Source organism: Spermophilus citellus, assembly GCF_964194105.1.
Source record: "Spermophilus citellus genome assembly, chromosome: 10".
NCBI classification, from domain to species: domain Eukaryota; kingdom Metazoa; phylum Chordata; class Mammalia; order Rodentia; family Sciuridae; genus Spermophilus; species Spermophilus citellus.
This window is the reverse complement of record NC_138197.1, coordinates 68,788,663-68,815,612: the sequence shown is the minus strand read 5'-3', so window position 1 is coordinate 68,815,612 and position 26,950 is coordinate 68,788,663. Positions and strand designations below refer to the sequence as shown.

General features: G+C 42.8%; 1 protein-coding gene across 1 annotated transcript; it reads left to right on the top strand.

The window, feature by feature from the left end:
• On the top strand, window positions 1-25,184 carry ARF3 (ARF GTPase 3). Its single transcript, XM_081310112.1, has 5 exons — window positions 1-216; window positions 16,240-16,469; window positions 17,282-17,392; window positions 17,622-17,746; window positions 18,263-25,184. Exons 2-5 carry the CDS (start codon window positions 16,322-16,324, stop codon window positions 18,422-18,424), a joined length of 546 nt encoding a protein of 181 aa, XP_081166238.1. The 5' UTR covers window positions 1-216; window positions 16,240-16,321; the 3' UTR covers window positions 18,425-25,184.
• Window positions 25,185-26,950: the final 1,766 nt, after the last annotated feature.

Here is a 26,950-nt window from a genome sequence, read left to right as displayed (position 1 = left end):
TCCTGGGCTGGGGGTGGGGGTGCGCCGCACAGCTCCCGTCGCGGTCGCGGCTTCCGGTGCTAGGTGGAGGGAAGGAAGGAGGGAGCTGGGGAGCCGGCCAGGAGAGCAGCGGCGCTGAAGTCGGCTTGGGGAGCCGGAGGAAAGAGAGCGAGAGCCGAGCGGAACCTGCGGGGGCGGAGGCGGTGGTAGCAGCGGCAGAGCTGGGAGCTGGAACAGGTGAGGGGCTGGGGAGAGAAGGCGGGTCCCCTTAGAGGGAAGAGGTTCGGTCAGGTTGGGGGCTGAGGAAATAGAGCGGCTCCGCCCGGCCCTGCCTGACACCGAGCGGTGTAGCTCTTCTCATCCCAGAGCTCAGAGAAGGGCGTCGGGCCAGCCCCACGCCTGCCCCCGCATTTGAAGGACGCGGAGCTGGGATGGGGGTGGGGGGGCACACCGAATTTGTCCTCCACCTCGCACAAGGGGGCAACCTGGGCTGCAGTTAGGTTTTCCTAGCCTGCAGGTGGTGGGCTTTCAAGGGGTGGGGGTTGAGGGGGAGGAAAGCCGTCCAAAAGAGAGATGATGCGGGGGCGGTGTGGCTGTTAGCATCTTTCTTTCTTTATTTTTTTCCTGTTAAAGGACTAGGGAATGCTGTTCTCTCCCTCTCCCTCCCCCACCTTAGCTATAGGAGACTGGAGAAAAGCCTTTTTTGGCGTTACACCCCCCATCCCCCGCATCATGGGGCAAGGGTACACAGGAGGTCTTGATGTTAGCAACTGGGCAGGCTGGTGAGACACCCCAGTGGCACTATTCTGGTGGAGGTTGCATGTTCGGTTCTTGGGAACAGAAGGTTGGGAAGAGGGCAGCAGGTGGGGAGAGGATAGAGAGGAGGCTTTAGAAGGGGGAGGGGGATCCAAGCTTGCTTGGAGAAGAGAGGTGGAGCCTTCCTCCCCCAGGCGTGGCGGGGGTGGTCACACAGGAGGAGGGAGAATATTGTCACTGGCCCCGAGTTTGTGTCTTCCAATCCGCTTTCTTTCTTTAGGAAGTACCAAGATTCCCGGAACAGAAAATGGAGCCATTGCTTAAGACAATCGTTTGAGTGAAGGAGGGGGTGGTGGGAAGGTGAAGTTCCCTGTTAAAACGGGCCACTTGATTAGCTGAGTGGTAACTCTTCTTTGGGGGGAATTCCTTTCCTTCTGGGTTGTATTACTGCCGGTCTGCATTTGACCATGCCAGGAGGAATGTGGTGATGGAGGTGGAGGAGTATGGTATGTGGTCAGGAGTAAGAAGAAATAGTGAGGTCATCAGGGTGAGGGAGAAGTGTAATGTAAAACCTCTCTGCTGCTGTTGGATTGGGTCATCCCTGGTCTATGGCATAAAAGTTTTATTGAGAGGACGACTGCTGCAGGAGTCTGATCGCTTGGGTCAGTGCAACAGGACAGAATCTAGACTCCTTATACCTCCTTCCCTGTCCCTAATCAGGCAAATATAGACAGTCTGTCCTTCCATTTTTATCTTAGGCCTGTTGTTGGGGCCCTGTTATGACTGAAACTGGCCAGAGGATTGGTCCTTGCACATTTGACCTGGGTTTGAATAGCCTGTCTTTAAAAGTTCTTTTTTTTTTTTTTTTTTTTTTAAGTAGCACTGGGGATTGAACCCAGGGGTGCTTGGGTGCTTTGCCACTGAGCTACACCTCCATCTCCTTTTATTTTTAATTTTGAGACAGGGTCTCACTGAGTTGCTCAGGCTGACCTCAAACTTGTTATCCTCCTGCCTCAGCCTTCCTAGTAGTTGGGAGAAGTTTGGGTTATAGTCATGTGCCACCACATCTGGCTCAATAAGGTTCCTAACTACAGTTTAAGGAAAGGAGGGAGATGGCTAGACTGTCACTGAAAGTGCTTGAAGATAGCAGAGCAAAAGACTTGGTCTTTCTACCTTCTTAAGAGGCACAAAACAGGCATAGATAATGGAAATTAAGATCTCCCCCACCAAAAATATTATTAGAATATAAAGTCATTATTTATCTGAAATTTCAAATTTTCTGCTTTCCCCTTGTGGAAAGAAGGCATCTCTCCATCATACCTAAGTCCTTCAAAATGTTGTTGTCTGTTAATTGGGATCCTGGAGAGGAAAGGCCAATGTATGTATGTGGTACCTGGCACAGAATTGGTACCAGTGAATGATACCTGCTGATACACTGAATATAAAGTATAAAGGAAAGCAGACAGCAGTCTAGAAAGAATGAAAGTGAAATCTTAAATTCACAAAAGGTCATAAAGTATGTGTTCATATTCCCTTCTCTCTTTTCCACTAGACTTAAAATAAAAGGAAATAGACTTAAAGGACAAAGGATGGGATTTATTGGTTAAAAGGAGAAACTTCTTTAATACCAGTTTTGTTAAAACTGAGTATGTAACTGAGGGAAATTTTGGAATCTGCTTTCCCATATAATTTAGATGCTGAGAAGAAGTCAGAATGTATTACTAGCCAAGCAAGGTGACACATACCCATAATCCCAGCTACTTCCAGTGACTGAGGCAGGGACAGGAGGATCATGAGTTCAAGGCCAGCCTCAGCAGTTTAGTGAGGGCTTCAGCAACTTAGTGAGACCCTATCTCAGATTTAAAAAAAAAAAAAAAAAGGACTGGAGATTTAGTCAGTGGTAAAGTGCCTTTGAGTTCAATCTCCAGTTCCAGTCTCCCCCGACCCCCGCCAATAACAAACAAACAAACTCAAAAACCAAAACTGTTTTTGGCTCTCATCTTTTCACTTTCAGGTAAATTTAAGGCAGAATAGTGTAGTAATCAAGAGTGGGCCTTGGGAGCTGGGGCTGTAGCTCCGTGGCAGAGTGCTAGCCTAGCACATGTGAGGCACTGGGTTTGATCCTCAGCACCACATAAAAATAAACAAAATAAAGACATGCTGTCCATCTACAACTACAAAAAAAAAAAAAAATTTTTTTTTTAAAGTGGGCCTTGGAATTAGATAAAATTGAGTTGATATTCTGCCTCTGCTCTTTATAAGTTGCGAATTTTTGTTAAAAAGCACCTGTCCTCCCCTAGATTTATTTTCCTTATCTGTAAAGAAGACAGTGGTAGTACCTATGGTTGTCATGAAAATTAAATGTGATGAAAAATGTAAAGCACTTAGTATTGTATGAAGCACCAAAACCTTAGCTGCTATGAATAATTGATCATCATAATAGTAATAATAACGTGATCACTCCAGGCTACCTTAAAGGAGAAGAGGTTTACAAAAGAACATCTTGGCACCTGAGGTGCCTGTGTAAAGGGATGATTGTTACCATGACTTTTTATGCTGGTTGTAGCTATGAGCAGTGAAATCTTTTTTCAGCATCAGCCTCATAGAGGCAGCTCCTGCTGCCTGAGTGGGAGGTGAAGCTGAAGCAGAAGAGGGGCCCTGTACCATCAACTTGGATGTAGAGTGAGGATGTGGGGGCTTAATAATGTTTGTTAGAAAAGTCAACATGACTCTGAGGTAATGGTTGAACATCCTGATTAGTCTTCATCAGAGGTTTAGATTCCTTGGTCCCTTTGTTTTAAGTTTCAATCAGTATTTCAGGATCCTCCATTTCCTGGGTCACTCTTTTCATTTAGTCATACCTTTTTAAAATGTCTGTCTCTGAGTATCTCTTTCATGATATATTGTCTTAACATCTATAGAGATTGTGATATCTGTGTAATTCCCTTTTATCATACCAATCACTCCAGCATCTGTGGTAAATATAGGTGAAGTGCTAATAAGGCCTTTTTTTTTAAATAATTTTTTTTAGTTGTCAATGGACCTTTATTTTATTTATTTATATATGGTGCTGAAAATCAAATCCAGTGCCTCACACAAGCAAGCACTTTGCCACTGAGCTACAACCCCACCCCCTAATAAAGCTTTTTGATAATTTAAAGACTTGAGAAACATTTAGAAAGAGTCCCACAAGTGTAAAGGCTTTGTATTGTAGGCTGGGAAAGAATTGACTGAGGTAAATTCTTTGTGTTAGGGCTTTTGCCGTGGACTTCTGCAGAGAATCTGCCACACCATATGGACTAGAAAGGAAATGGCTCAAGATTTCAGGGATCTGCTATTATTGCCATATTCCTGAAGAAAGATGAAATGGCAGGTCTCATGGTATTTTCTAGCTCTTACTTGTGAGAGCCTGGCATAACACTTCCTTTATTAACTTATGCACAAGTGTCAGACATGAATGTTTAAACTTCGACATGAACTTAACATGCTGTAAAGTGTTTGCTTTCTGTTGCAATGATTTTTGTCCTTTTTTTTTTTTAAAAAAAAAAAAGCATTCAAACTTTACCTTATTAAACTCTTATTTGAAGTCTAATACATCAAATGAATAAAAGTTAGCTGAGTGTAGCAGTACACTCCCTGTAATCCTAGTTACTCTGTAGGCTGAGGCAGGAGGATCATAAATTTGAGACTAGCCTGGGCTACTTAATGAGACCTTGTCTCAAAATGAAATACAAGGGGCTGGGGTTGTGTCTCGTGGTAGAGCGCTTCCCTAGCATGTGTGAGGCACTGGGTTTGATTCTCAGCACTGCATATAAATAAATGAATAAAATAAAGGTCCATCAACATCTAAAAAAAAAATCAAATATAAACTGGCTGGGGATGTGGTAGAATGCCTTTGGGTTCAATGCCCAGTACTGCAAATAAACAGAACACTGCTCTGGTCTCTGGTATTAATGGGGATGGGAGAACATAATGGGACCTCCTCCTTTTCCCAGGCAGCCTCTGAATCCATCCAAAGAACCTGAGGGCTCTGAGATCTTGGAAACCACTTATTCAGTTTGTAAAATATGGGAAAAGACCCAGGGACCACATATAGGGTACTGTTGTCTTTGATTCCCCAGATTTTTTTTTGCCACCCTTAGTAGAACTATTCTCCTCTGCAAGGATTTCAGTCACTAACTACAAGTCAGTCATGGTGCTAGGCACATGAAACATGAATAAGGCATAGATCTTGCAGGTAAAGGGACTCACAGTCTAGTGGAAAACTGTCCAACCTTTTTTTTTTTTTTTTTTTTGTACTTAGGGGGACTTAACCACTGAGCCACATCCCCAGCTCTTTTTTTATATGTTATTTAGAAACAGAGTCTTGCTGAGTTGCTAAGTGCCTTGTCAAGTTGCTGAGACTTGTGATCCTCCTGCCTCAGCCTCCTGAGCTGCTGGGATTTCAGGTAGAAGGCCCCAACCTTTTTCCTAACATGACATACACAGAAATAGACACAACTGCTGCTTTTTTTTTTTTTTTTTTTGGTGATGCTGGAGATTGAACCCAGGGCTTTGTGCATATGAGGCAAGCACAAGCTATATCTCCAGCCCTAGATACAGCTTCTTGAAACTTAAGATGATCGACCCAAGGGCTATGGCCACCCCAAGTTCTGCCATTGTTTCTTGGGATCATTATCTCCAGCTGACCTGTCAAGCATTAGAGGCATATCCAGAGTTTCAGATAAGTGTAAATAATGTTCTGATAAGTCCTAGAGTAGAGAGTTTCAGATAAATATAAATCATGTTCTGATAAGTTCAAGAGTAGAAGAATGTTTGAGGTGCAGAGGGATCACAGGTAGCTTTTTATTCCCCAAGGTCCCTGTTCTTCTGTTCTTAGGCTGCTCTTAATGGTTGGCCTTGTCCAAATCCTGGCTTGTCTTTAACCTGTTTGCTGTCAACTCTGCTTTGATACGTGCTGTGGGACCAGATTAGGGGCAAAGGTTTAATGGGGTTTAGGCTGACTACCTAGAGTCACTGACGATTTTCATCAGTTTTGTAATTAGGAAAGTATAGTCTTCAATATATCTAAGGCTATATATATACAAACATAGTAGCAGCCACAGAATAAATATCAGGATATAGAACAGTTGTAAACTGGTCAGATTCTAAGAACAAGATAAGCTGAAAACTGTTCAGAGGGCAGTGCCATAGAATGTTTGGAAACAAATGAGTCTAGTTTTCATCTGCTTACTGTATTATCTGGCTAGTTCATGTATTCTGAAACAGACCTATATATCCTGTGTCCTGACTGACTTGCTGAGGGTTCTCTATATTCCCAAAGTTGTCATTGATGGCCTGGTAGTACCTTTCAGGCCTTATTTAATTTGACCTTTGACCTCTACCAGTGAGCTATATCCCCTTATTTAATTTGACCCTTATATGGCCTTTGAACTCTACCAGTGAGCTATCTCCCCAGCTCCTTTTTTTTTTTTTTTTTAAATTTTGTGACTGTCTAAGTTGCCCAGACTGGCTTCAGCTAGAGAGGATCCTTGATATCTGACATCTTCAGTTTTCATGCCTTGGAGTCTTCTCCAGGACACTTTTTTTGTATGTGTGTATAGTATCAGGTTTGAACCTACGGCTTCACACATGCCAGGCAAGCAGTCTGCCACTGAACTATATCCTCAGCCCTTTTAAAATTGTCTCTTTTAAAATTTTTAAGACAAGGTTTGGTTAAATTGGTTAGGCTGACTTTGAATTTATAATGCTCCTGCCTTAGTCTCCTGAATAGCTGGGATTACAGGTATGTACCACCAGGCCCAGTTAGTACTCTTTGTTTTTAATTTCCTGGCCCTGGGCACAGTGGCATAAGCCTGTAATCCTGGTGGCTCAGGAGGCTGAGGCAGGAGGATCAAAGTCAAAGCCAGCCTCAGCAACTTAGCAAGGCCCTAAGACCCTGTCTCTAAATAAAATACAATAAAGGGCTGGGGACATGGCTCAGTGGTTGAGTGAGGATTCAATCCCCAGTACCAAAAATAAAAATTAAAAAAAAATCTGTATCCAGCTAAAAGGGAAACTGGCATATAACTCTGGCCTGAGCTTAAACTTTAGTGGGGCCTGATTTTAGTAATATATTTGTGTGTATATGTGTGTGGGGGGTTTGCAGTACTGGGGCTTGAACCCAGTAGAACTCTACCAGTGAGCTATATCCCCAGTTCCTTTTTTTTTTTTTTTTTTAATTTTGTGACTGTCTAAGTTACCCAGACTGGCCTCAATACCTGTGATCTTCCTGAGTAATTGGGATTTCAGGTATGTGCTACTGTAGCTAGCTCTAGTTAGATATATTTTAATTATACCAAAGTTGTCATTGATGGCCTGGTAGTACCTTTCAGGCTTTATTTAATTTGACCCTTATATGGCCTTTTTTTAAATTTTTTATTTTTTTTAAAGAGAAAGAAGAGAGAGAGAGAATTTTTTTTTTTAAAGAGAGAGAGAGAGAGAGAGAGAGAATTTTTAATATATATTTTTTTTTTAGTTCTCGGGGGACACAACATCTTTGTTGGTATGTGGTGCTGAGGATCGAACCCGGGCTGCACGCATGCCAGGCGAGCTCGCTACTGCTTGAGCCACATCCCCAGCCTCTTATATGGCCTTTGACCTTCATCCCTCCCCTACCCCCACTGGGGATTGAACTCATTATGTTCTACCACTCTGCTACCTTCTGAGCCCTTTTTATTTTTACTTTTTTTGGTACCAGGAATTGAACCCAGGGGTGTTTTACCTCTGACCTGCATACTACATTCCTAGCCCTTTTTTTTTTTTTTTTGGTACCAGGGATTGAACCCAGGTTTTTTTTTAACCATTAAGCCACATCCCCAGCCCTTATTTTTATTTTGAGCCAGGATTTCACCAAGTTACTTAGGGCCTTGCTGAGTTGCTGAGGCTGGCTTTGAATTTATGAGCTTCCGGGGCTGGGGATGTGGCTCAAGCGGTAGCGGGCTCGCCTCGCATGCGTGCGGCCCGGGTTCGATCCTCAGCACCACATACCAACAAAGATGTTGTGTCCGCCGAGAACTAAAAAATAAATATTAAAAATTCTCTCTCTCTCTCTCTCCTCTCTCACTCTCTCTTAAAAAAAAAAAAAAGACAAAAAAAAAAAAAGAATTTATGAGCTTCCTTCCTTAGCCTCCTGAGCTGCCGGGATTACAGGCATGCACCACCACACCTGGCTTCATCTCCAACCCCTGCCTTTTTTTTTTTTTTTTTAATTTTGAGATAAGGTCTTGCTAAGTTGCTTAGGTCCTCCATAAAGTTGCTAAGCAGCCTGCCTCAGCTACTCAGTTGCTGGGATTACAGGTGTGCACTACCACACCTGGCCTTTTTAATTTTTATTCTGAGTCAGAATCTTGCTAATTGCTGAGGCTGGCCTCAAACTTTTGATCCTTCTATTTCAGTCTTCCAAGTTGCTGGGATTACAGGTGTGTGCCACTGTGCCCAGCTACCTTCTATCTTTAATTAATTAATTAATTAATTGGTGCTGAGTATCATAATCTAGGGTCTCAAGCATGCTATAAGGCAAGTGCTTTACCTCCAGCCCTCCTTTAATGTTCTTTTTTTTTTTTTTGGTACCGGGGATTGAACTCAGGGGCACTAGGCCCCTGAGCCATATCTCCAGCCATAAATATATATATATATATATATATTTTTTTTTGTATTTTATTTAGAGACAGGGTCTCTCTGGGTTGCTTAGTGCTGAGGCTGGCTTTGAACTCATGATTCTCCTGTCTCAGCCTCCAGAGCCACTGGGATTACAGGTATGTGCCACCTTCCCCAGCCATTTTTTTATATTTTATTTAGAGATAGGGTCTCGCTGAGTTGCTGAGGCTGTCTTTGAATTTACGATCCTCCTATCTCAGCCTCTGGAGCCACTGGGATTATAGGCATATGCCACTGTACCCAGCTGTTTTTTAGTCTTAACTGGGCTCCCTTTCTGCCATTTATTTATCTGCTTGCTTGCTTGCTTATTTATTTATTTCCTTATTTATTTATTTTTGTGGGGCTTGGGAATCAAATCCAGGGACTTGGCATGCTTCACACATTTTCTACTGTTGAGCCACACCCTCAGCTCTTTTCTCACATTTTAAAAATTTTTTCCACTCAGTACTGGGCATTGAACCTAGCAGTGTTCTACCTCTGAGCTACATATCCAGCCCCCACCTTTCTTTTTTTTTAGTTGTCAGTGGACCTTTAATTTATTTATTTATATGTGGTGCTGAGAATCAAACCCAATGCCTCATACACGCTAGGTGAGTGCTCTACCACTGAGCCAAGATTCCAGCGTCCCCCCACCTTTCTTTTTCTTTTCTTTTTTTTAATTGCCTAGGCTGGCCTCAAACTTGTGATCCTCCTGCCTTAGCAGGGTTTACAGGTATGCACCAATGTACCTGGCTCTTATATTTATTAGCTAGAATTAGCAAATGACCATTTATGACCCAGTCATTGGCAAGAAAATGGAATGTCTTTTATACTGATTACTTTTCATTCCCTGGTGCTGAGGAAGGGCCGTGTCTGCTGAAGTACATTTGATATCCTGCTTCTGTACCCTAACATCTGAACAAAATAGGAGTTCTGTTAGAAGGAAGAAGGGAAAGAATGGTCATTGTGTAGATACCCAGTAATTTCTGCCATTTTGGGTCATTTTGGTTCCTCTTAAGGGCTTCAGTTCCCATCTGCAAAGATGACACCCAAATTCCCAGCCCACACTTGTCTCCTGGATTTCATACCTTATCACCTCAAAATCAATGTTTAATTTAAAAATAAACATCTTTACCCTCAGATCTGTTCCTCTTTTATTTCCTTCCTGAAGAAAAGCCACATGGTCATCCGAGCTGGAAACCCAGAAATCATGTTTGACTCTTCTTTCCTACAATTAATCAGTATTCAAATCCTGTGGATTCTACCATTTTGATGTTTCAAATCTATCCCCTTCTCTATTGCCACCTCCATTTAAGAACTTATGATTTTATTTCTGTACCTTTCAAGTGATTTCTGCCTCTGGTCTTTCCCTCTTTTAATTTACTCTGGAATCTGATTCCAGAATGGTCTTTCTAAAGTACATATTTGATCATGTTGCTCAGTGCTGCTTTTAAGGCCCTCATGATCCAGCCCCTACTTCTCTTTCTAGTCCATTCCTCTTCACTTTCGTTTATTCACCGTGCTTAATCCAAGGTTTTGGCTAAGAAAAAGCGCTATCTGTAACTCAATCTATGCCTTTGCCCACACTATTTCCTCTCATTCATTCCATCTTTATTGTGTGGTTATTTCCTTTTTTCAGGAGTCAGCTCAGTTGTGACCTGAGAATATGTCTGGAAATCATCTTTTTTTAAAAAATGGTTATTTATTTTAGTTGTAGATGGACAGCATTTCACTTATTTATTTTTATGTGGTGCTGAGGATCGAACCCAGTGCCTCACGTATTCTAGGCGAGCGCTCCACCACTTGAGCCACATCCCCAGCCCTGGGAATCATCCTTTATCTTTCATTCTTGATTAACTTCTTTGGTTTTCTGTCCTCATGAAACTTTGTGCTTACCTCACTGTTATCCTTACGTTGTTTTGTAATTTTTTATTACTAGTCTTTCTCTCTCATTAGGTTGTTTCATGAAGGCAGAAACTATCTTCTCTGAATTCATAGTTCAGTATTCTCTATTTCCCCATGTTGTGTGTGTGTGTAATATGTATGTATTTTTATGTACCAGTGTTTGAACCCAGAGGTTCAACTACTGAGTTTGAACTACCGAGTCACATCCTCAGCCCTTCTTATTTTTTTAAAGCCTTTTTAAAAACAATATCTTATTTTTATTTATTTTTATGTGGTGCTGAGGATCAAACCCAGGTACTCATGCATGCGAGGCAAGCACTCTATCACTGAGCTACAACCCCAGCCCCTTCTAAGTTATTTTGAGACAGGCTCTTGCTAAGTTGCTAAGGCTTTCTTTGAATGTAGGATCTTCCTGTCTCAGCCTCCTGAGCTCCTAGAATTATGGGCATGTGCCACCATGCCTGGCTTCAGTAAATATCTGATGAATGATTAGAAGCTGACATCACAAGCAATTTCTTAGCTTTGGGAAATCTTTGTGAGTCTAATAGAAGTTGCTGATATATTAACTTAGAAGTTCTTGTGTTCTGATTTCAGTGCACTTGAGATAAAAACTGGGAGTTTATAGTCACAGATCAGTTGTACTGAGGAAACTGAATGCAGACATACCCTGCTTTTGTTTCCTTAAATTCTATTGGTTTGTTTGGTTAGCTGTGCTAAAAATTCCATCTGTTAATGATGTCTCAATTTGAAAATTATCTGGGAATATAACTGCTTTTTCTGCATCTTGCCTGACAGCAGAAGGTTTGGTCTTCCTTTCTGTTGAAGAGAAGGTGGTGGTGCCAGATCAGGGGTCCCCTTAGAGGTGTTTCAGAATACAAGGCTAGTCAGTCACTAAAATTAGGTGGGGGAGGGGCTGTGGCTGTGGCTCAGTGGTAGTGCACGTGCCTGGTATGTGTGAGGCACTGGGTTCGATTTTCAGCACCACGTATTAAAAAAATAAAGAACTATCAGCAATATATATATATATATATATATATATATATATATATATATATAAATAAATTAGGTGGGGGAATGTGTATGGCAGACAGGGCTGCAACTTTCAGAATGGCCTGGAGATGGAGACAGGCATTTTCCTGCAATATATACAAGCTGAGATGACTGAGCAGCCAGCCATAGCAACAGCCTGCCTCTCCTGAGGGGGTGGGGTGGGAGTGGTGAGTGGTCCTCAGGTGAGGATATCCTCAGATGAGTTTTGAATCAGCAAATTTGCTTGATTGAATTCATACAGTGCCCCACACAGATAATACTGGAACAAATTTTGTAGCTCCAGTGGTTATTTTTATGTCTGATAACAAAGTTTCTAACTGTAATATAAAATGTTATTCTATATTCTTCTTTGTTAATAGAAATATTACTATATTCCATTTTTTCATCTTGAGTCACTCACCTTCAGTTTTAACTGCTCTTCTTGGTTTCCAACAGCCCATGGAACCCTGGCATTTTGCCCTGTGAAGTCCTGTGTTTCACCATCTGTGGTGAAAAGGAGTAACTGTATAGGCTCTACAGTACATGGAGAGATAATTCAGGGTTTGTTTATTTTTTGCTATTCTGCTTTTTTTTATTATTATTATTTTTTTAAGGAATGCATTATGATAGAAGTGAGAATTAGCTGTGTAGCCAAAAGTTTGTGTTCATGGCACAAAAGCTGAAAGCTGCCACCATCCCAGTGATAAAACAGCGTACTATCTGGTAATAGGCAGGGACAGAGAAAGTTTAGAAAGCCAGCATTCCCTTTGGAAAACTCAGCTAAGTCACGCTCCTAATTATATTTAAAGAGAATCATTATGTCCATTAATTTCAAGGCCAAGGAGGGGGGGGGGGAGGGAGAGAGAGAGACACACACACACACACACACACACACAGTGTTTTTGTTTGTTTTGGTACCAGGGATCAAACCCAGGGGTGCTTAACCACTGAGCCACATCCCCAGCCCAATTTTTTATTTTAAGACAAGGTCTCACTAAGTTGCTGAGGCTGGCTCTGTGATCTTCCTGCCTTAGTATTCTGAGCTCAGTCAGGATTACAGGCAGGTACCACTCTGCCTAGCAGCTACTGGATATTTAAACATATATTTATCAATGCCATTTCATATTATTTTTTATATTATTTTTACATCTGATATTCATATTAAGTGATGAGAAGATTCTACCAATTCTGCTCTTCTAGTCCTTTCATGGAGTTCATGAACCAGTCCTGGGGTCAGATACTATGGAATGGATATTTAAGCAACCATCTGAAATTAAGTACTCCTGAGCTGAAGAAATTATATAAAGATATCCTTAGATGGGACTTAAATAAGACAGTGTGCTTGACTGAACTCTTACAAAGTTGACACTAGGGGTGAGGACAGGTCCAAAATAAGGGATATAGTCCTTACCAATTGGAAGTACACAGTTTAATTGGGGAGATAGTAAACGTACATATCTATAAAGGAAGGAAAAAACTCTAGAAGGTGGTAAGTACCATAAGAGTGGTTCACATCATTCAGGGACCTTAATATGGCATGCAAGGAAACAGAAATAGAAGCAACCGTAAGGTCAGCTTTTAAAGCAAGATTTCATCATGACAGCTTAGCAGAGAAATAAACTAAAGGTTCACATGTTATGGATCAAAGGATGGACTGATTATGTCTTTTTTAACCACTGCTATACTTGTGTTGGTAATCCTTTTTTAAAAAAATATTTATTTTTTAGTTTTTTTAGGTGAACACAATATCTTTATTTTATTTTTATGTGGTGCTGAGAATTGAACCCAGTGCCTCACGCATGTTAGGCGAGTGCACTACCACTTGAGCCACAACCCCAGCCCCTGTTGATAATCATTTACTCAACAGTAGATTCAGTTATGAAGGACAGCAAGATAAATATAAATTCAATTCAATTATAAATATAAATTCAATTCAGAATCTGGGCCAAAGCCTGATATCGAACCTTTAAAACAAAGTATCGTCTGGAGTTGAAAGAATGGTCTCCTGAGCAGGAGGTAGGATAAAGATGAGAAAGACTTGGGGAAGGTTTATATTTCTGGAGGAGATGGTAGCCACTCTGAAGTCTGACTACTATAAATTGTCAGTGTTGATCTGATTAGCTGGGCAGGTGTCCCCTCCTGCCTCAGGGATCCTCAGGAGTCTGTCTACCTGGGTGGGTTGAGGCAAGAAGGGCAGGAATGATGATGGTTAGTGGGTCATTTAGTTGAGATTGAGTCCTAAAGTTGAGCCAGGCCCTCTCTCTTGGGTGTTAAGCCCTGTGGGTCAGGGGTAGGGCTCATCTGGGGAATCTACCAGAAGTGCCACGCCTGGCTCATTAGTGGATGTCTGGGGAAACCTTTGAAGATGAAACACTCCATAGGCACTTGATTCTATTTTTTTTGGACAAACTAGTACTTTGGTCTCCAGGGGCTGTTGATCTGACTTTTTTGCATTAGTCTGGAATTTACTGCAGATTGAATAAGAAAAACAAAACAAAAAGCGTGAAGAAGTTTCTAAAAAATAAAAAACCAACTCTCATCAAACTCCCATGTTATAGCTTGTTAAATAGAATTCTTCCCCATCCATCTTTCACATTCTTGAATTTGGGTGTACTCTGTCTTGACCTGTTTCTTCACCTTTTGGGTTTGGGATGTGTGTGTGTCTCTCTGGTTCCCAGACCATAAGAGATTGCCAGTAGCTGGCATATGGTGATTGCTGAATAAGCTGCCCTCTGACGCATGCCTCCTGCAGGCACAGACAACTGACTAACATGGGTGGTTCTGAACCCCCATTTCATGTCTCAAAGATGCATTTATATGGCTATCCTGTGCCATAGAGAAGGCAGTGAAGAAGAAGAGAGAGGAATGAATGAATCTGATAATTTCTGTTAGAAGCAATGGATAAGATGGGCAGATAGGCATTTTGTATCTTCATAGTAGTTCTTACTACTCTTTATCCTTTCATCAAGTATTTATTAAGTGCTTACTATATACCAGACATAAAAATCCAATCTGAGTGAGCTGTCAGTGAGGCCAGTAGAGACCCTAGGAGTTAGTTCTGTTATTCAGTTATTATGTGCTTTGTACTATTCTAGGTACTAGGGACATAGAACACATAAGGATCTGACAATATAGTAGGAGGAGTGAAATAATACAGCAAGAAACCATTATATAATGTGTCACATGGTGATAAATGTTATAACGATAAGTAAAGTATGATAAGTGAGATAGGAAATGGTGTTTATGTTGAACCTGTTGAGGCCTCTTTCATGGGTGACATTGGAACAGACACTTGAAGAAAAAAAGGGAGTGATCCATGAAGGTTACATGGTAGGGGAGCATTTCAGGCAGAGAGAATAGCAAAAACATAAGCTCTGAGTCAGGAAATTGCTTGGGGAATTGGAGTGGAGCAAGCAAAGGAGAAAGTGGTAAGAGAGATGATGAGGGCTGGGGCTGGGGCTCAGGTGGAGTGCTCGCCTGGCATGTGCAAGGCCCTGGGTTCGATCCTCAGTATCACAATAAAAATAAATAAATAAAATAAAGGTATTGTGTCCAACTACAACTAAAAACTAAATATTAAAAAAAGAGAGAGATGTGATAAATCTTGGCCTGAGTGTAGATCTTGCAGGACCTTGTAAACCATGGCATGGACTTTGGGTTTTATTGAAGACAGATATGAAGCCAAGAGAGGTTTTTGTTTTGTGTGTGGGGGTGATGCTGGGACTCAGATCCAGATCTTTGTTGATATTAGACAAGCATAAGAGAGGGTTTTGAGCAGGGGAATCACATGATTTTGCTTTTATTTCCTTTGTGCTATCCTAGGGATTGAACCCAAGGCCTTATGCATGTTAGGCAAATGTTTTACCGCTGAGCCACATCCCCAGCCTGATTTTGGTTTTTTAGAGCTGGGATTGTGGCTTAGTGGTAGAAGGAGCATTTGTCTAGCATGTGCAAGGCCCTGGGTTCAATCTCTAGTAAGGCAGAAAAAAAAAAAAAAATCACTGGCTGCTCTGTGGATGGGCTACAGTGAACCTAGATCTGCCTGACTAAGGAGAGGATAGCCTCGCTCCCCTCTACCTCCCATTTTCAAGTATGCTATTATATGGATAGGGAATATCTTAAGCAGCATGTAGTTCGGAGTGTAAAGAATCAGCCTCTTAGGAGTGCTGCTTTCTTTTTTTAAAAAAATATTTTTATTTTTTAGTTGTAGTTGGACACAATACCTTTATTTATTTTTATATGGTGCTGAGGATGGAACCCAGGGCCTCACACGCGCTAGGAGAGCGCTCTACCGCTGAGCCACATCCCCAGCCCAGGAGTGCTGCTTTCTTATTTCTTCTTCATTTACACTGATGTAGAAGGAAGATGGAATTGCAAAAATATATAGGGAAGAAGCAGAATCTCTTGATGAGTACTGAGAGCAAAACCTTGAGAACCTGACAAGCCTGAACCTTGTCAGGAGTCACAGAGAGCCACTCCTCATTCCACTCCCTCCTCTCCCACTCTTTCTAGAAGTCTCAGTAAGGTTGGGTGAGGGAGGGGTATAAATGATCTTGCAATGCCTTGGGGTATAGTATAGAATGTCAGAACTGAAAGAACTTTTAGAAATCACCTAGTTGAACCCCCTCAGCTTACAGGTGCAGATTTGGAAAGATGAAATAATTTTCCCAGAGTCACACAGTACATTACTGGCAGGGGTATGGATCCTGCATGTTCCCAGCTTTGTCTCTGCTCCCAAAGGCTCAGGATGTATCTGAGTAGTTCTTGATATTCATAATCCCCTCAGGCTCTCAGTTGTCATAAATGAACTCCCACTATGACTTTGGCAAATTCCATTTACATGAAGCCTTGACAAATGAGTGATGGTAATGAGTTTGCATTTTCTTTATCTAGGATCAAGTCTTCCATACCAGGGACCAGACTGCCATTGCCCTGACTTGGGCCCCACTGTCTTCAGAAAGCAGCTGCTGTGATCATGGGCAATATCTTTGGAAACCTTCTGAAGAGCCTGATTGGGAAGAAGGAGATGCGCATCCTGATGGTGGGCCTGGATGCTGCAGGGAAGACTACTATACTGTACAAGCTAAAACTGGGGGAGATTGTCACCACCATTCCTACCATTGGTAAGGGCACAACTAGTATGTGGGCTTTTATGCCAACAGTTGAGCCAGGGCCTATTCCTAGATCCCCTACCTGGCTTCTCCCCAGGCAAGTCCATACAATTTGTGAGCCTCAGAAAAGGATGACTATTTAACTTACTAGCAGGTGCTGGTACTGCCGTTTGCCCACCTATCCTGGCCCTCCCTGATGCGGGAACTTCCACAACCTGGCACTCAGCAATTGCCCTCAGGCCCTAGAGTTGGTTTGTTCTTTGTGTTGTTTGGAAAGCAGGTGAAGAGCTTTGATGTTCCTGCCAGAGGCCTGGAATTACTTTGGTTTAGATCTTAGGTGGCTGTTCCCTGGTTAAGACCTGTCTATGGGAGGGAGAACATTTGCCACATAGATGAGGGCTTCAGATCATCATGGTCAGTTTGTTCTGCACTGGGGTTCCGGTACTAAAGCTGATTTTTTACTATACACTCTGTCTCTCAGCTTCACATCTTAGATGAGGCAGACACTGAGGGCCAGGGTACAGGAATGGGGCTGAGTCATTTCTTTGCAGGAGAGAGGGGCAGAGTCTGAAGGAGTGATTGGAGAAGCTTGATTTACATTACCCAGGCAGCTATGAACCTCCTGACTAGAACTCCTTGTTCTCTTTGACTCTTCCCCTTAAATTTTCTTTTTGGCCGTCAGACTATCAGGTCTGAGGAAACATTAGCTTTTTATTGTTGGTGTCATGAGGAAGGCTGAGGGGAAACAGGACTAAACTCATTGGGACATTGTTTGCAGGCTTGGTATTTGAGGACAAGTAACCATTGCATGTATTTTCCCAAAGGGTTCAATGTGGAAACAGTAGAGTATAAGAACATCAGCTTCACAGTGTGGGATGTAGGTGGCCAGGACAAGATTCGGCCTCTCTGGAGACACTACTTCCAGAACACTCAAGGTATGACAGATAAACTGCTCAGGACTGGAATGGGTTGGTTGGGTATGAACAAAGTGTGGCTGTTTTCTTTAGTTAAGGGACACCAACCCTTGTTCTGCTGCATCTCCTGTGGGTAGAGAAAAAAAAGAAAAGGAGCAGATATTCGAAGGGGGTGAAAAGGGTGTTGGTCTGGGGGGGGGGGCGATGCGGCATCTGTCATATCTGTGCAGCCCATGCTGTGCCTCCCTAGGCTTGATATTCGTGGTTGACAGTAATGATCGAGAGCGAGTGAATGAGGCCCGGGAAGAGTTGATGAGGATGCTGGCAGAAGATGAGCTCCGGGATGCTGTGCTCCTTGTCTTTGCGAATAAACAGGTGAGACTTCTCCCCATGCCTGAATTTGGGAGAGGGCAACCAGTCTGTGGAAATCATGGGGTCTTGGGCTTATTGTCACAGGCTTATAGTCCTGTGACTGTACCCTCAATTTTGGAAGTGTGGAAAATATAAGCAGTCAGCTTGCTTATGCCTCTCATTTTCCCTACCAAGGTTTATTTAGCAACATTTTAGTCCTCAGGGATCAGTGTGGTAGAAACATCATCTCAAATCTTTCATTTCTCTATTGTGAACTTTAGTGGAACTGCTCTTACTCCTGCTGTCAGGCAGACTTAATTCTTCACCTTGTCTGAATCACTTCTGCTTCTTTACCAACCCTGTGTTTGGTTTCCAACTCCTCTATGGAATAACTAACTGATGCCTTGGATCTGGGGATCTAGGATGACTGAGTCCAAAGTATGGTTTCCTAAAATGAAGGAGGAGGAAAAGGTAGGTGGTGCTTTAGAAGCCTTTGAAAGATCCTGAGCCTCCTTTATGTGTTTCTCTCTTGCACTCCAGGATCTACCAAATGCTATGAATGCTGCTGAGATCACAGACAAGCTGGGCCTACATTCCCTGCGCCATCGCAACTGGTACATTCAGGCTACCTGTGCTACCAGCGGGGACGGGCTGTATGAAGGCCTGGACTGGCTGGCCAATCAGCTCAAAAACAAGAAGTGAGAGCCAGGCAGCCCTATCCGACTACCCTACCCATTCCTTACATACCTATTGTTTCCCTATCCTAGCCCTACCCCTTCCCCTCCATTGCAAGTGTGGCTAGGGCCCTGGGTATCATGTCCGCATGCCCAGCAAGAGCCTTGCCTCCCTGACTCTCCTCCTCTCCCTGTCCACTGACATGACCAGTCCCCAATTACTGTCCTGATGATGAATCATTCCAATTTACTGGATTTAAAACAAAAACGAGGTTGTTATGGTTTCATGGGGTACCCCCTTCACTCTCTGGGTTTTGGGAGGTGGGATGGGGTATTCTCTCCGTTTTTTCATTTGGCACTGGTTGCTGTGCTTTTGGCATCTGAGTCCCTTTCCTGTCCCCTTTAGACCCCTCTCCTTTTCCTTGTCTTCCTTTTCTTTGACACCCTCTCCCTGTTCTACATGGAAATTGCACGGGCCTCTCTGTGTGTGCGTGCATGTGTGCGCCTGTATATACATGTATAGAGAGATATATATCTGGGGTCCACAGGGAAAGAGGGAGGGGTGGAATGCAGCTCAGGGCTTACAGCCAGGACACTGCCCAGTGGAGCCTGTCATTTGTCCCTTCCTTGTGCTGAGATAAAGGGAAGAGGGTTTCATTTAGACAGGACTGCCTGTCTTGGACTCATCCCTCTCCTTTCTGCAGGTAGGTGTTCCTGGATGATAGGATAGATCATGGATTTTTTACCACCATCTTCCTTATACCCCTTTCTCCACCCTTCTTAGGGCAGGGGGTGGCATTTATCCCTAGGTGACTGTTCCCAAGGAGATGCCATTCTGCTCTACCTTATTAATGAGAAGCAAAGAGAAACCTACTCATTGTTAGCCCAGAGTGTTTAACTGATCCTCCCCCACTATCCTTAGATCTGTTCTTCAGGAGCTTGAGGGGGAGGTAGAGATAGCAAGGCTGGTGTGTTTGGGACCCAGGGTACACAGGGGTGGGGTGCATTGTGGTGGGGAAGGCTTCAGGGTTTCTACATTCCTTGTTTGTTATTAAGAGGTGAGGCATGGGTCAGTCCTATTCCTGCCTTCCTGTGCCTCGCCCTCTGATCCTGGGGGCTGGATGGTTTCATTTGTCCTTTGTCAGAAGTTTTCTCACCCTAATAGTCCTGCTGGCCAGATCAGGACTGACTGGGTAATCTAATGAGAAGCCGTGGAGTTGGGTTGACATAGCAGACCTCAATATCAATCCCCTTATTCTCTAATTCTCTTTTTCTAGTACAGAACGAGCTGAGAGCTGAAGATTTTGTATTGTTTCCAGGCCCTCAAACTATCCTTGCTGTCCCCTTCCCCTTCATTCCAACAGCCTTCCCCTGTCCTCAACTCACTTACCATAAATGGATCTGGGGATTGGATTGGAAGAAACTGGACCCTGAATGGTGGTGATTGGTGCTGGTAGGAGACAGTGGTCTTCAGGGTCCATCCCTCATTATTATGTAATTGTTCAGAAGCTGCTGCTACTGTGTCTGTCTACAGGGGGCACTTGTCCCTAAAGTCCTGACTTCTGCAGATTCTGTGAAGCTGTCGCTGTTTTGTGGGCTCCTGTGTGTGCTGGCTGCTCCCTGAGCTCTAAGACGGCTGCCTATAACCTTTCTGCTAAGGTCAGGGCTCAGGCCTGAGCCCTGGGGCTAAGGGACCACTTTCCAGAAGGCCTGTCCCAAGCCCCACTCCATGGGGCCAGATTTCCTGCCATCTTTGTCTACAGCAAGCAGATCAATACTCCTGACCCCACCCAGATTTGAACTGTGAAAGAGGTTTAGGGGTGTCTCCCTCAGTGCCAGTTACTTAGTGGTGTTACCCAAAATGCAGTGGGTGTGTGCAGGTATCTTGCTCTCTAGGCCTTTGTGTGTGGTTGTGTGTGTGTGTGTGGGGGGGTGTTGGAGGTTCTGTTTCATTTTTTTTTCCATTTTAAAATGCATTCACTCTTTGACTCTGTAGATTATTTCCTCCATATATTTTCTTTGCTCTGTTTCCTGATTTTTTTGTGCTGTCCCTGTTGCCTTTCCCTCTCTGAACTCTTTCCTTTGCCTTCTCAGTTTATTCACCACTGTTGCCTGCTTGTCTTTCTTTTCCTTGTTTTTTTTTTTTCCTATTTCTGATTCCCCACTGTGTATCTTTGCTGTTGGAGAGGACTTTGCCTCTTCTCCTGCCTCACTCCTTTTTTGACCTTCCCTAGTTAGATGCCAGTTCCAAATATGTTTTCCTTATTTTAGGCTTCAACCCCATCTTGTGTTTGAGAGGTGCAGAGACCAATATGGGACTGAGGATGTTAGGAAGCAGCCTTGGAGATTGCATTCATGCTGCTTCAGATCTTTCCAGCAGGGGACAGTAAGTGATCTAGTAGCATCCCTGACTGCCAGGTCCTTGAGCAGGGGTTGGCCTTTCTACATTCTCATTCACCTAATAGCATTTTTTAGGATTGGGTATTTCATTTCATTTCTGGACACTCCCTTTCCTGGTCTCCTCAGGTGGATTTAATTTTGTGCTTTCCCATGTTCTAGTTTTCTTCTTTCTGGGGACTCCCCTCCTCCCCGTACTCCAAAGTTTGTTTGTGGTGTTATAGTGGTAAATGCAGTTTTGATCTGGTTTTTCTCTTTTTTCCTCCTTTGGAATGTAGACTGTATATGTTTAATAACTCACCTTCTCTATCCTTGCTCAAAATGTGGGATAACACAATGACTGTGACCTTGGTTGGAAATTAAACTTGTTTTATGCAGCTTTGGAGCAGACCTTCATCCTTGATGTGAAGCAGTGTGGGGCATTGGGTTAATGGTGAAGGTAGTTCTCTTTGTGGTCCCTCTCTCCAGAACGCTTCTCTCGGCAGAGGGGAGAATGGATACACTTGCTGAGAGGAGAGTGAGGTTATGGAAGAACTTAGTTCCATCTCTACACTACTTATTTCTTCCCCCATCATATCCCATAGTAGGGGGTCCAAATGAATCTGATGCTGGAATGTGAAGTCCCTATGACTTTGCTCCTCTAGATATGAAGGGTGTAACTCTGAAATTAGCCATATTTATCACCTGTGGGTATCCTTTGTGCATTCCAGTGACTGGAGGGCCCTGAACTTGGAGGATGCTGTATTTCTTCCAATCTCAGATCTCCCTAGGCCTGCACATCAGGTGCTTCCATTTGGACATGGACCCCCTCAATCATATATTGGAGTCCCCCTACCTGTCTAGGTCTAGATTTTGGTAGCAAATATGCATTAGGGGTACAAATCTGTGAACTTGATTCTTAGAGTGGATGGCCCTACATCAACTCTACTTCCAGCTTGTGGTTCCCTACTGTCAGGATGCCAAGCCTCATTTAGAGATTGTTAGATGTCTTGGAGAATCAAACTATTCTATAAAGCTTATTTTTTCCCATCCCACTCTCAACACTGCTCTGTTTCTCTTTTGATATTGTTGTCTGGCTCCAGGCAAAGAAAAAGGGATGGTGCAATGCTTAGGCTAGTTAAGCCATCCAGGCCTCCCCCATTCTCAATACTTTCTTATGCTTTGAGGACAGAGGTCTTCCCAGGTTGCTGTGGTAGGTAATGGACAGGATTTCGGACTATAATAAGCTTGAAAGCCCAAGTACCAGTATGAAGTATATAATTTGTATTCAATTACCTTTCAGTTGCCTTCTCTGCCATTTTTCCTTTTCAGCCTCTCTCCTGTTAATAAGCTATCACTCTCAAGGACCAAGTGCTTCTGCCTACTTGTAACCCTCAAAACTGCTAGATATCACTGTACCAACTCTGTAGCTTGAGGCATTACCCATTTACCCTCAAAATTAGATGACATCATTCTCCAGTACTACCACCCCCCCACACACACACACAAATACACAAATCAGATGACACTTTCCTCCTAGGCTCCTCCAAGGTCTTCTGCTTGGTGACAGACTGCTAATAAGAGCATTTACCAAGTGCTTTATTTGTGTGTTAATAAATAGATAACTTCCAGAGCTATAACTTCCCATCAGACAATGATAATGGAGCACACTTGAGCTGAACGGACTTGAAGAGATTGTCCTATTCCTTTTTGTCCCAAATACTCAAGACTCCAGGAAGAAGTAGAAGACAGCCCTCTTGTGGTAGTTATTTAAACCATCCAGTTTGTGGGGAACATGGATTGAGGAAACAACCTGGGGGACAAAGCTATACTCTTTGTTCCAGAGTATAGGGGCAGTGGGATTGGGGATGTAACTCAGTTGTAGTGTGCTTGCCAAGCATATATGAGGCACTGGGCTCAATCCCCAGCACTGCAAGAAACAAAACAATATGAGGTACAACAAGGTCTGAAGGCTCTGGGGATTCATTGCACTCAGCATTGCCAATTCAAATTTCTGGATTGGTTAAAAGAGAAAGCTGACAAGTTTTATATATTTTTTGTTATCCCCACGTATCCCAGTACTGGAGATTGAATCCAGGAGTATTCCACCACTGAATTACACTCCCAGCCCTTTTTATTTTTAATTTTGAGACAGGGTTGTGCTAAGTTGCCAAGGCTGCCCTTGAACTTGTGATCCTCCTGCCTCAGCCTTCTGAGTTGCTGGGATTGTAGGCATGTGCCACTGTGCCTGATGGCAAGTACTTTCATGTTTTCAGGTCTGTGTTAAAAATGGGTCAGACCTCTATACTCATGGAGGGACTTGGGAATCCATTTTTGGGATGCTCTGGAATCCTTTGGGATATATATAATGTACCATTTGGAGAATAACTGTGTAGCGGATACCCTCTCTTTTGCTGCTGCAGAGAGTTGGGAGTAGTGTACTTGGTCAGGCTGTAATAATGCTAAGCAGCTTCTTTCCAGTTCTCTCACTTTCTAACTCAGTAATTGAAGAGGTGGAGTATCATGGTGGTCCCTGGGGAGTGACAGGATCCAGATGCCTTCATTCCTTAATTAGAAAGGTTTTTTTCTAATTGGGTTTCCTGACCCTGGTTATTGGTATGGGTAAGAATAACCCTGAATTGCTGAGAAAGGTGAAGCATGTTAGGACAGAGGAAATGGAAGCTTCGAGTATGGTAAAGGAAGCAAAACCACTGAAGGCAGTGTGGTTCTTCACTGGAAGTGAGGAAATTGGGTCAGGTGTGAAAGTGTCTGCTCGTGTGTGTCACTTTGGCCATGAACCGCAGGAGAGTATCTGGGCCCTACTTGGGGATCCAATGTGGCTTCAGAGCTAGACATAGCAGGGTAGAGACACTCGAGGAAGAACTGGCTTTCCATGCACAGAGCTGACCAGTTCTACCTATGTGCAAACCATTGAGAGTTTTCTGGCACCTCTGAAGGTGGGAGCTTTTCTAGGAGTGATTCTCTGATTTATGTAATACTTCTAGTCAGGGTTGAGTGAGCTCCCCTCCCTTTTCCAGAACCCCATCTCATCTTTCTCTTTCAGGTTCTTCTAACTTAACCCAGGGAAAAAGCTCCTTCCTTGGTCCCTTCTGGGTCGAGGTGGGCTTGTGCTACCTTCTGTAGGTGGATATTGTTGTCTGTTTTAGTTTTGTTCTTTTCTTTTTCACTGTTACCCTCTTTTTCTTGTATCCACTCTCCCTTCACATTCAGGTTCTCAAACAGAGACTGAACAAGAGAGTAGCCTCCCACTTTCCTGACACCATTCTAGGAATGTAGCAGGAACTTTCAAAGTGTTTCCACTGCCTTAGACTGGCATTCAGGGTTCTTCACAACCAGCCCTTAATTCCCTCTCCACCTACCTCTCTCTACTTCTCTGCCCAGTCTCTTATTTTCACCAAGTTGATTGATTAATTTCACCCCAAAATCTTGTCTTCTCTGCCTTTACCTTTATTGTTTGATTAAAAAAATCCCATGTCAAGATTTAGCTTGTTTCACCTCCTCCACAAAGCTACTCATGGCCTCTCTAAACCCAGGCCTTTTTTCCTTTTTTCTTCCACCCTGATTCCTTTAGCTCTATTAGCATAGTTCAGTCAACACCTTCCACATTTCCCTTGTATTGTTATCTATCTTGTTGATTAATATTTAATTAAACATTTTTTTACAATAAAAGTAATTTATATTATAAAAGATCCAAATAATAGTGCTGGGTAGGATAAAGCCTGTAATCCCAACTACATTGGAGCCTGAGGCAGGAGGTTCACAAATTTGAGGCCAACTGGGCAATTTAGCAAGATCCTGTCTCAAAACAAAAAGTGTTGGGGATATGACTCAGGGGTAGAGTGCTTGTCTAACATTCATGTTGCCCTAGGTTCAATTCCCAGTACTTCCAAACAAACAAAACATAAATATATAGAGTAATGTGGAATTTGATGTCTATTCTTCCCATTTCTATCTTCTAACCACCCTCAGTTATGCTCCTAGCACCTTTAAAAAAATATTTTTTTAGATGTTGATGGACTTTTATTTTATTCATTTATTTATATGCAGTGCTGAGAATCAAACCCAGTGCCTCACACATGCTAGGCAAGTGCTCTACCACTGAGCCTCAACCCTGATCCCCCTCTCATTATCTGTTTTTTTTTTTTTTTTAATATTGTTTTTTTTTAGTTTTCGGCGGACACAACATCTTTGTATGTGGTGCTGAGGATCGAACCCGGGCCGCACGCATGCCAGGCGAGCGAGCGCGCTACCTCTTGAGCCACATCCCCAGCCCCCTCTCATTACCTTTTAAAAATATATACATCAACACATTTTAGTTAAAATATGAATGCACTTATGTCACATGTGTGCTATACCTGCTTTTTTATTTAAGGGTATATACATTTGGCTTAGAAGTTTTATTTTTTTATTTTATTTTATTTATTTATTTTTTTAAAGAGAGAGAGAGGAAAGAGAGAGAGAGAATTTTTTTAATATTTATTTTTTAGTTCTCGGCGGACACAACATCTTTGTTGGTATGTGGTGCTGAGGATCGAACCCAGGCCGCACGCATGCCAGGCGAGCGCACTACCGCTTGAGCCACAACCCCAGCCCCGGCTTAGAAGTTTTATATACTAGTATAGTTAGATCTTTATTTTTGATAGTTTCTCCTTATTTCATTGTGTAATTTTTCAAAATAAAGCACTTGTGCAGGGTGTGGTGGTACATACATCTGCAATCTCAAGTGACTCAGGAGACTAAGTTAGGAAGATCACAAGTTGGAATCCAGACTCAGCAACTTAGAGAGACCCTGTGTCCAAAAAACAAACAAACAAACAAACAAAAAAAAACTGGAGAGGAGCTCAATCCATAGTACCAAAGGAGGAAAAATAACACATTTGTCTAGAATCTGTTATTTGGATATTATTGTTCAGCTGGTACTTGGGAGATCTAGGAATGATCACAGCCTGTCCTTGGTATCAGTGAGCTGGCTGTTGGGGGATATGAGACTGGAGGAGAGGGGCATGCACAAATAGCTGCAACCCAAGGGAAAATATAAAAATGTCCCTAAGTATATGCCTGAAGTTCAAAAATAGGGAAAGTCACTGTTAACTAAGAGAATCAGAGCTTCACTGAGGAGATACTTGAATTTAACCTGGAGGAAATTTGACAGGTAAAGAGAAGAGCATGAACTAGGACATAGAGATGGAAACACATGGTATAGGTTCCTCTGATGGCCAGATCACAGTCCAGAAGCAGGAAGAGGTTTTGGTCCAGTTCATAAACATTTGTATGTCAGACACAAGCAATGAGGATATAGAAAAGAGAAACGTGAGGTTCTGTTTCTAAAAGGCTTTCAGTTTAATAGGCTAAAAGACCAGTTGAGAAAAGTAAATAAGTGCTAGATTACAAAAGCTTTTAATTGGCATGTCAAGGAGTCAGAATTTTATTCACTGGGCGGTGTGGAGTCATGGTAGGTTTTTGGTGGGCAACTGACATGACAAACTAAATAGTAAAAATGTACAGAATGTCTCAAGTAGGAGAGGTTGGGAATGAGGTTTATTCCTCTTTTAAATAAAGTATTTTTTAAAATCTCAATTTAAAGATGTTTGATGGTTTGGGGATGTGATTCAATAGTAGAGTATTTAACCTAGCATGGGGGAGACCCTGGGTTCAATCTCCAGTGATCCCTAAGGGATGGTTGGAGGAAGGCATCTGATGGTAGGCAATCCAGGGGCTGATGTGGTGGCTCTTCAGTTTTAGACATAGCTTTCATCCTTATGATCACCTCATGGTCTAATATAGCTACACCAGAGCATAATTAATCTTATCTATCTTCCAGGTAGCAGAAGGAAGGAAGGCAAGACCTTGTGGGGAGGGAGAGGACCACAATGATACATTTCCTAGCTAACTCCCTTTGAAGAACTTTCTTGGAAGTCCAAGACAATACTTACTTTCTTTTCTTTTTCTTTTTTTGGTACTGGGCCAAGACAGTACTTTCAACACTTCTGTTTCTTATTAGACATAAACTAGGTGACCAATAAGTCCTCTAGGTTTTTTTTTTTTGTTGTTGTTGTTGTTGTTGGTTGGTTGGTTGGTTGTTTTTGCAGTGCAGGGGTTTGAGTCCAGGGGCACTAAGCTACATCTCTAGCACTTTACTTTTTTGGTAAGAGGGATT

What these genes read in the sequence shown, in the direction of transcription:
- ARF3 (XM_081310112.1), top strand. Translation starts at nt 16,322, where the DNA reads ATGGGCAATATCTTTGGAAACCTTCTGAAGAGCCTGATTGGGAAGAAG. An exon ending in CACCACCATTCCTACCATTG is followed by an intron (nt 16,470 to 17,281) that starts GTAAGGGCACAA and finishes ATTTTCCCAAAG; the next exon opens with GGTTCAATGTGGAAACAGTA. An exon ending in TTGTCTTTGCGAATAAACAG is followed by an intron (nt 17,747 to 18,262) that starts GTGAGACTTCTC and finishes CTTGCACTCCAG; the next exon opens with GATCTACCAAATGCTATGAA.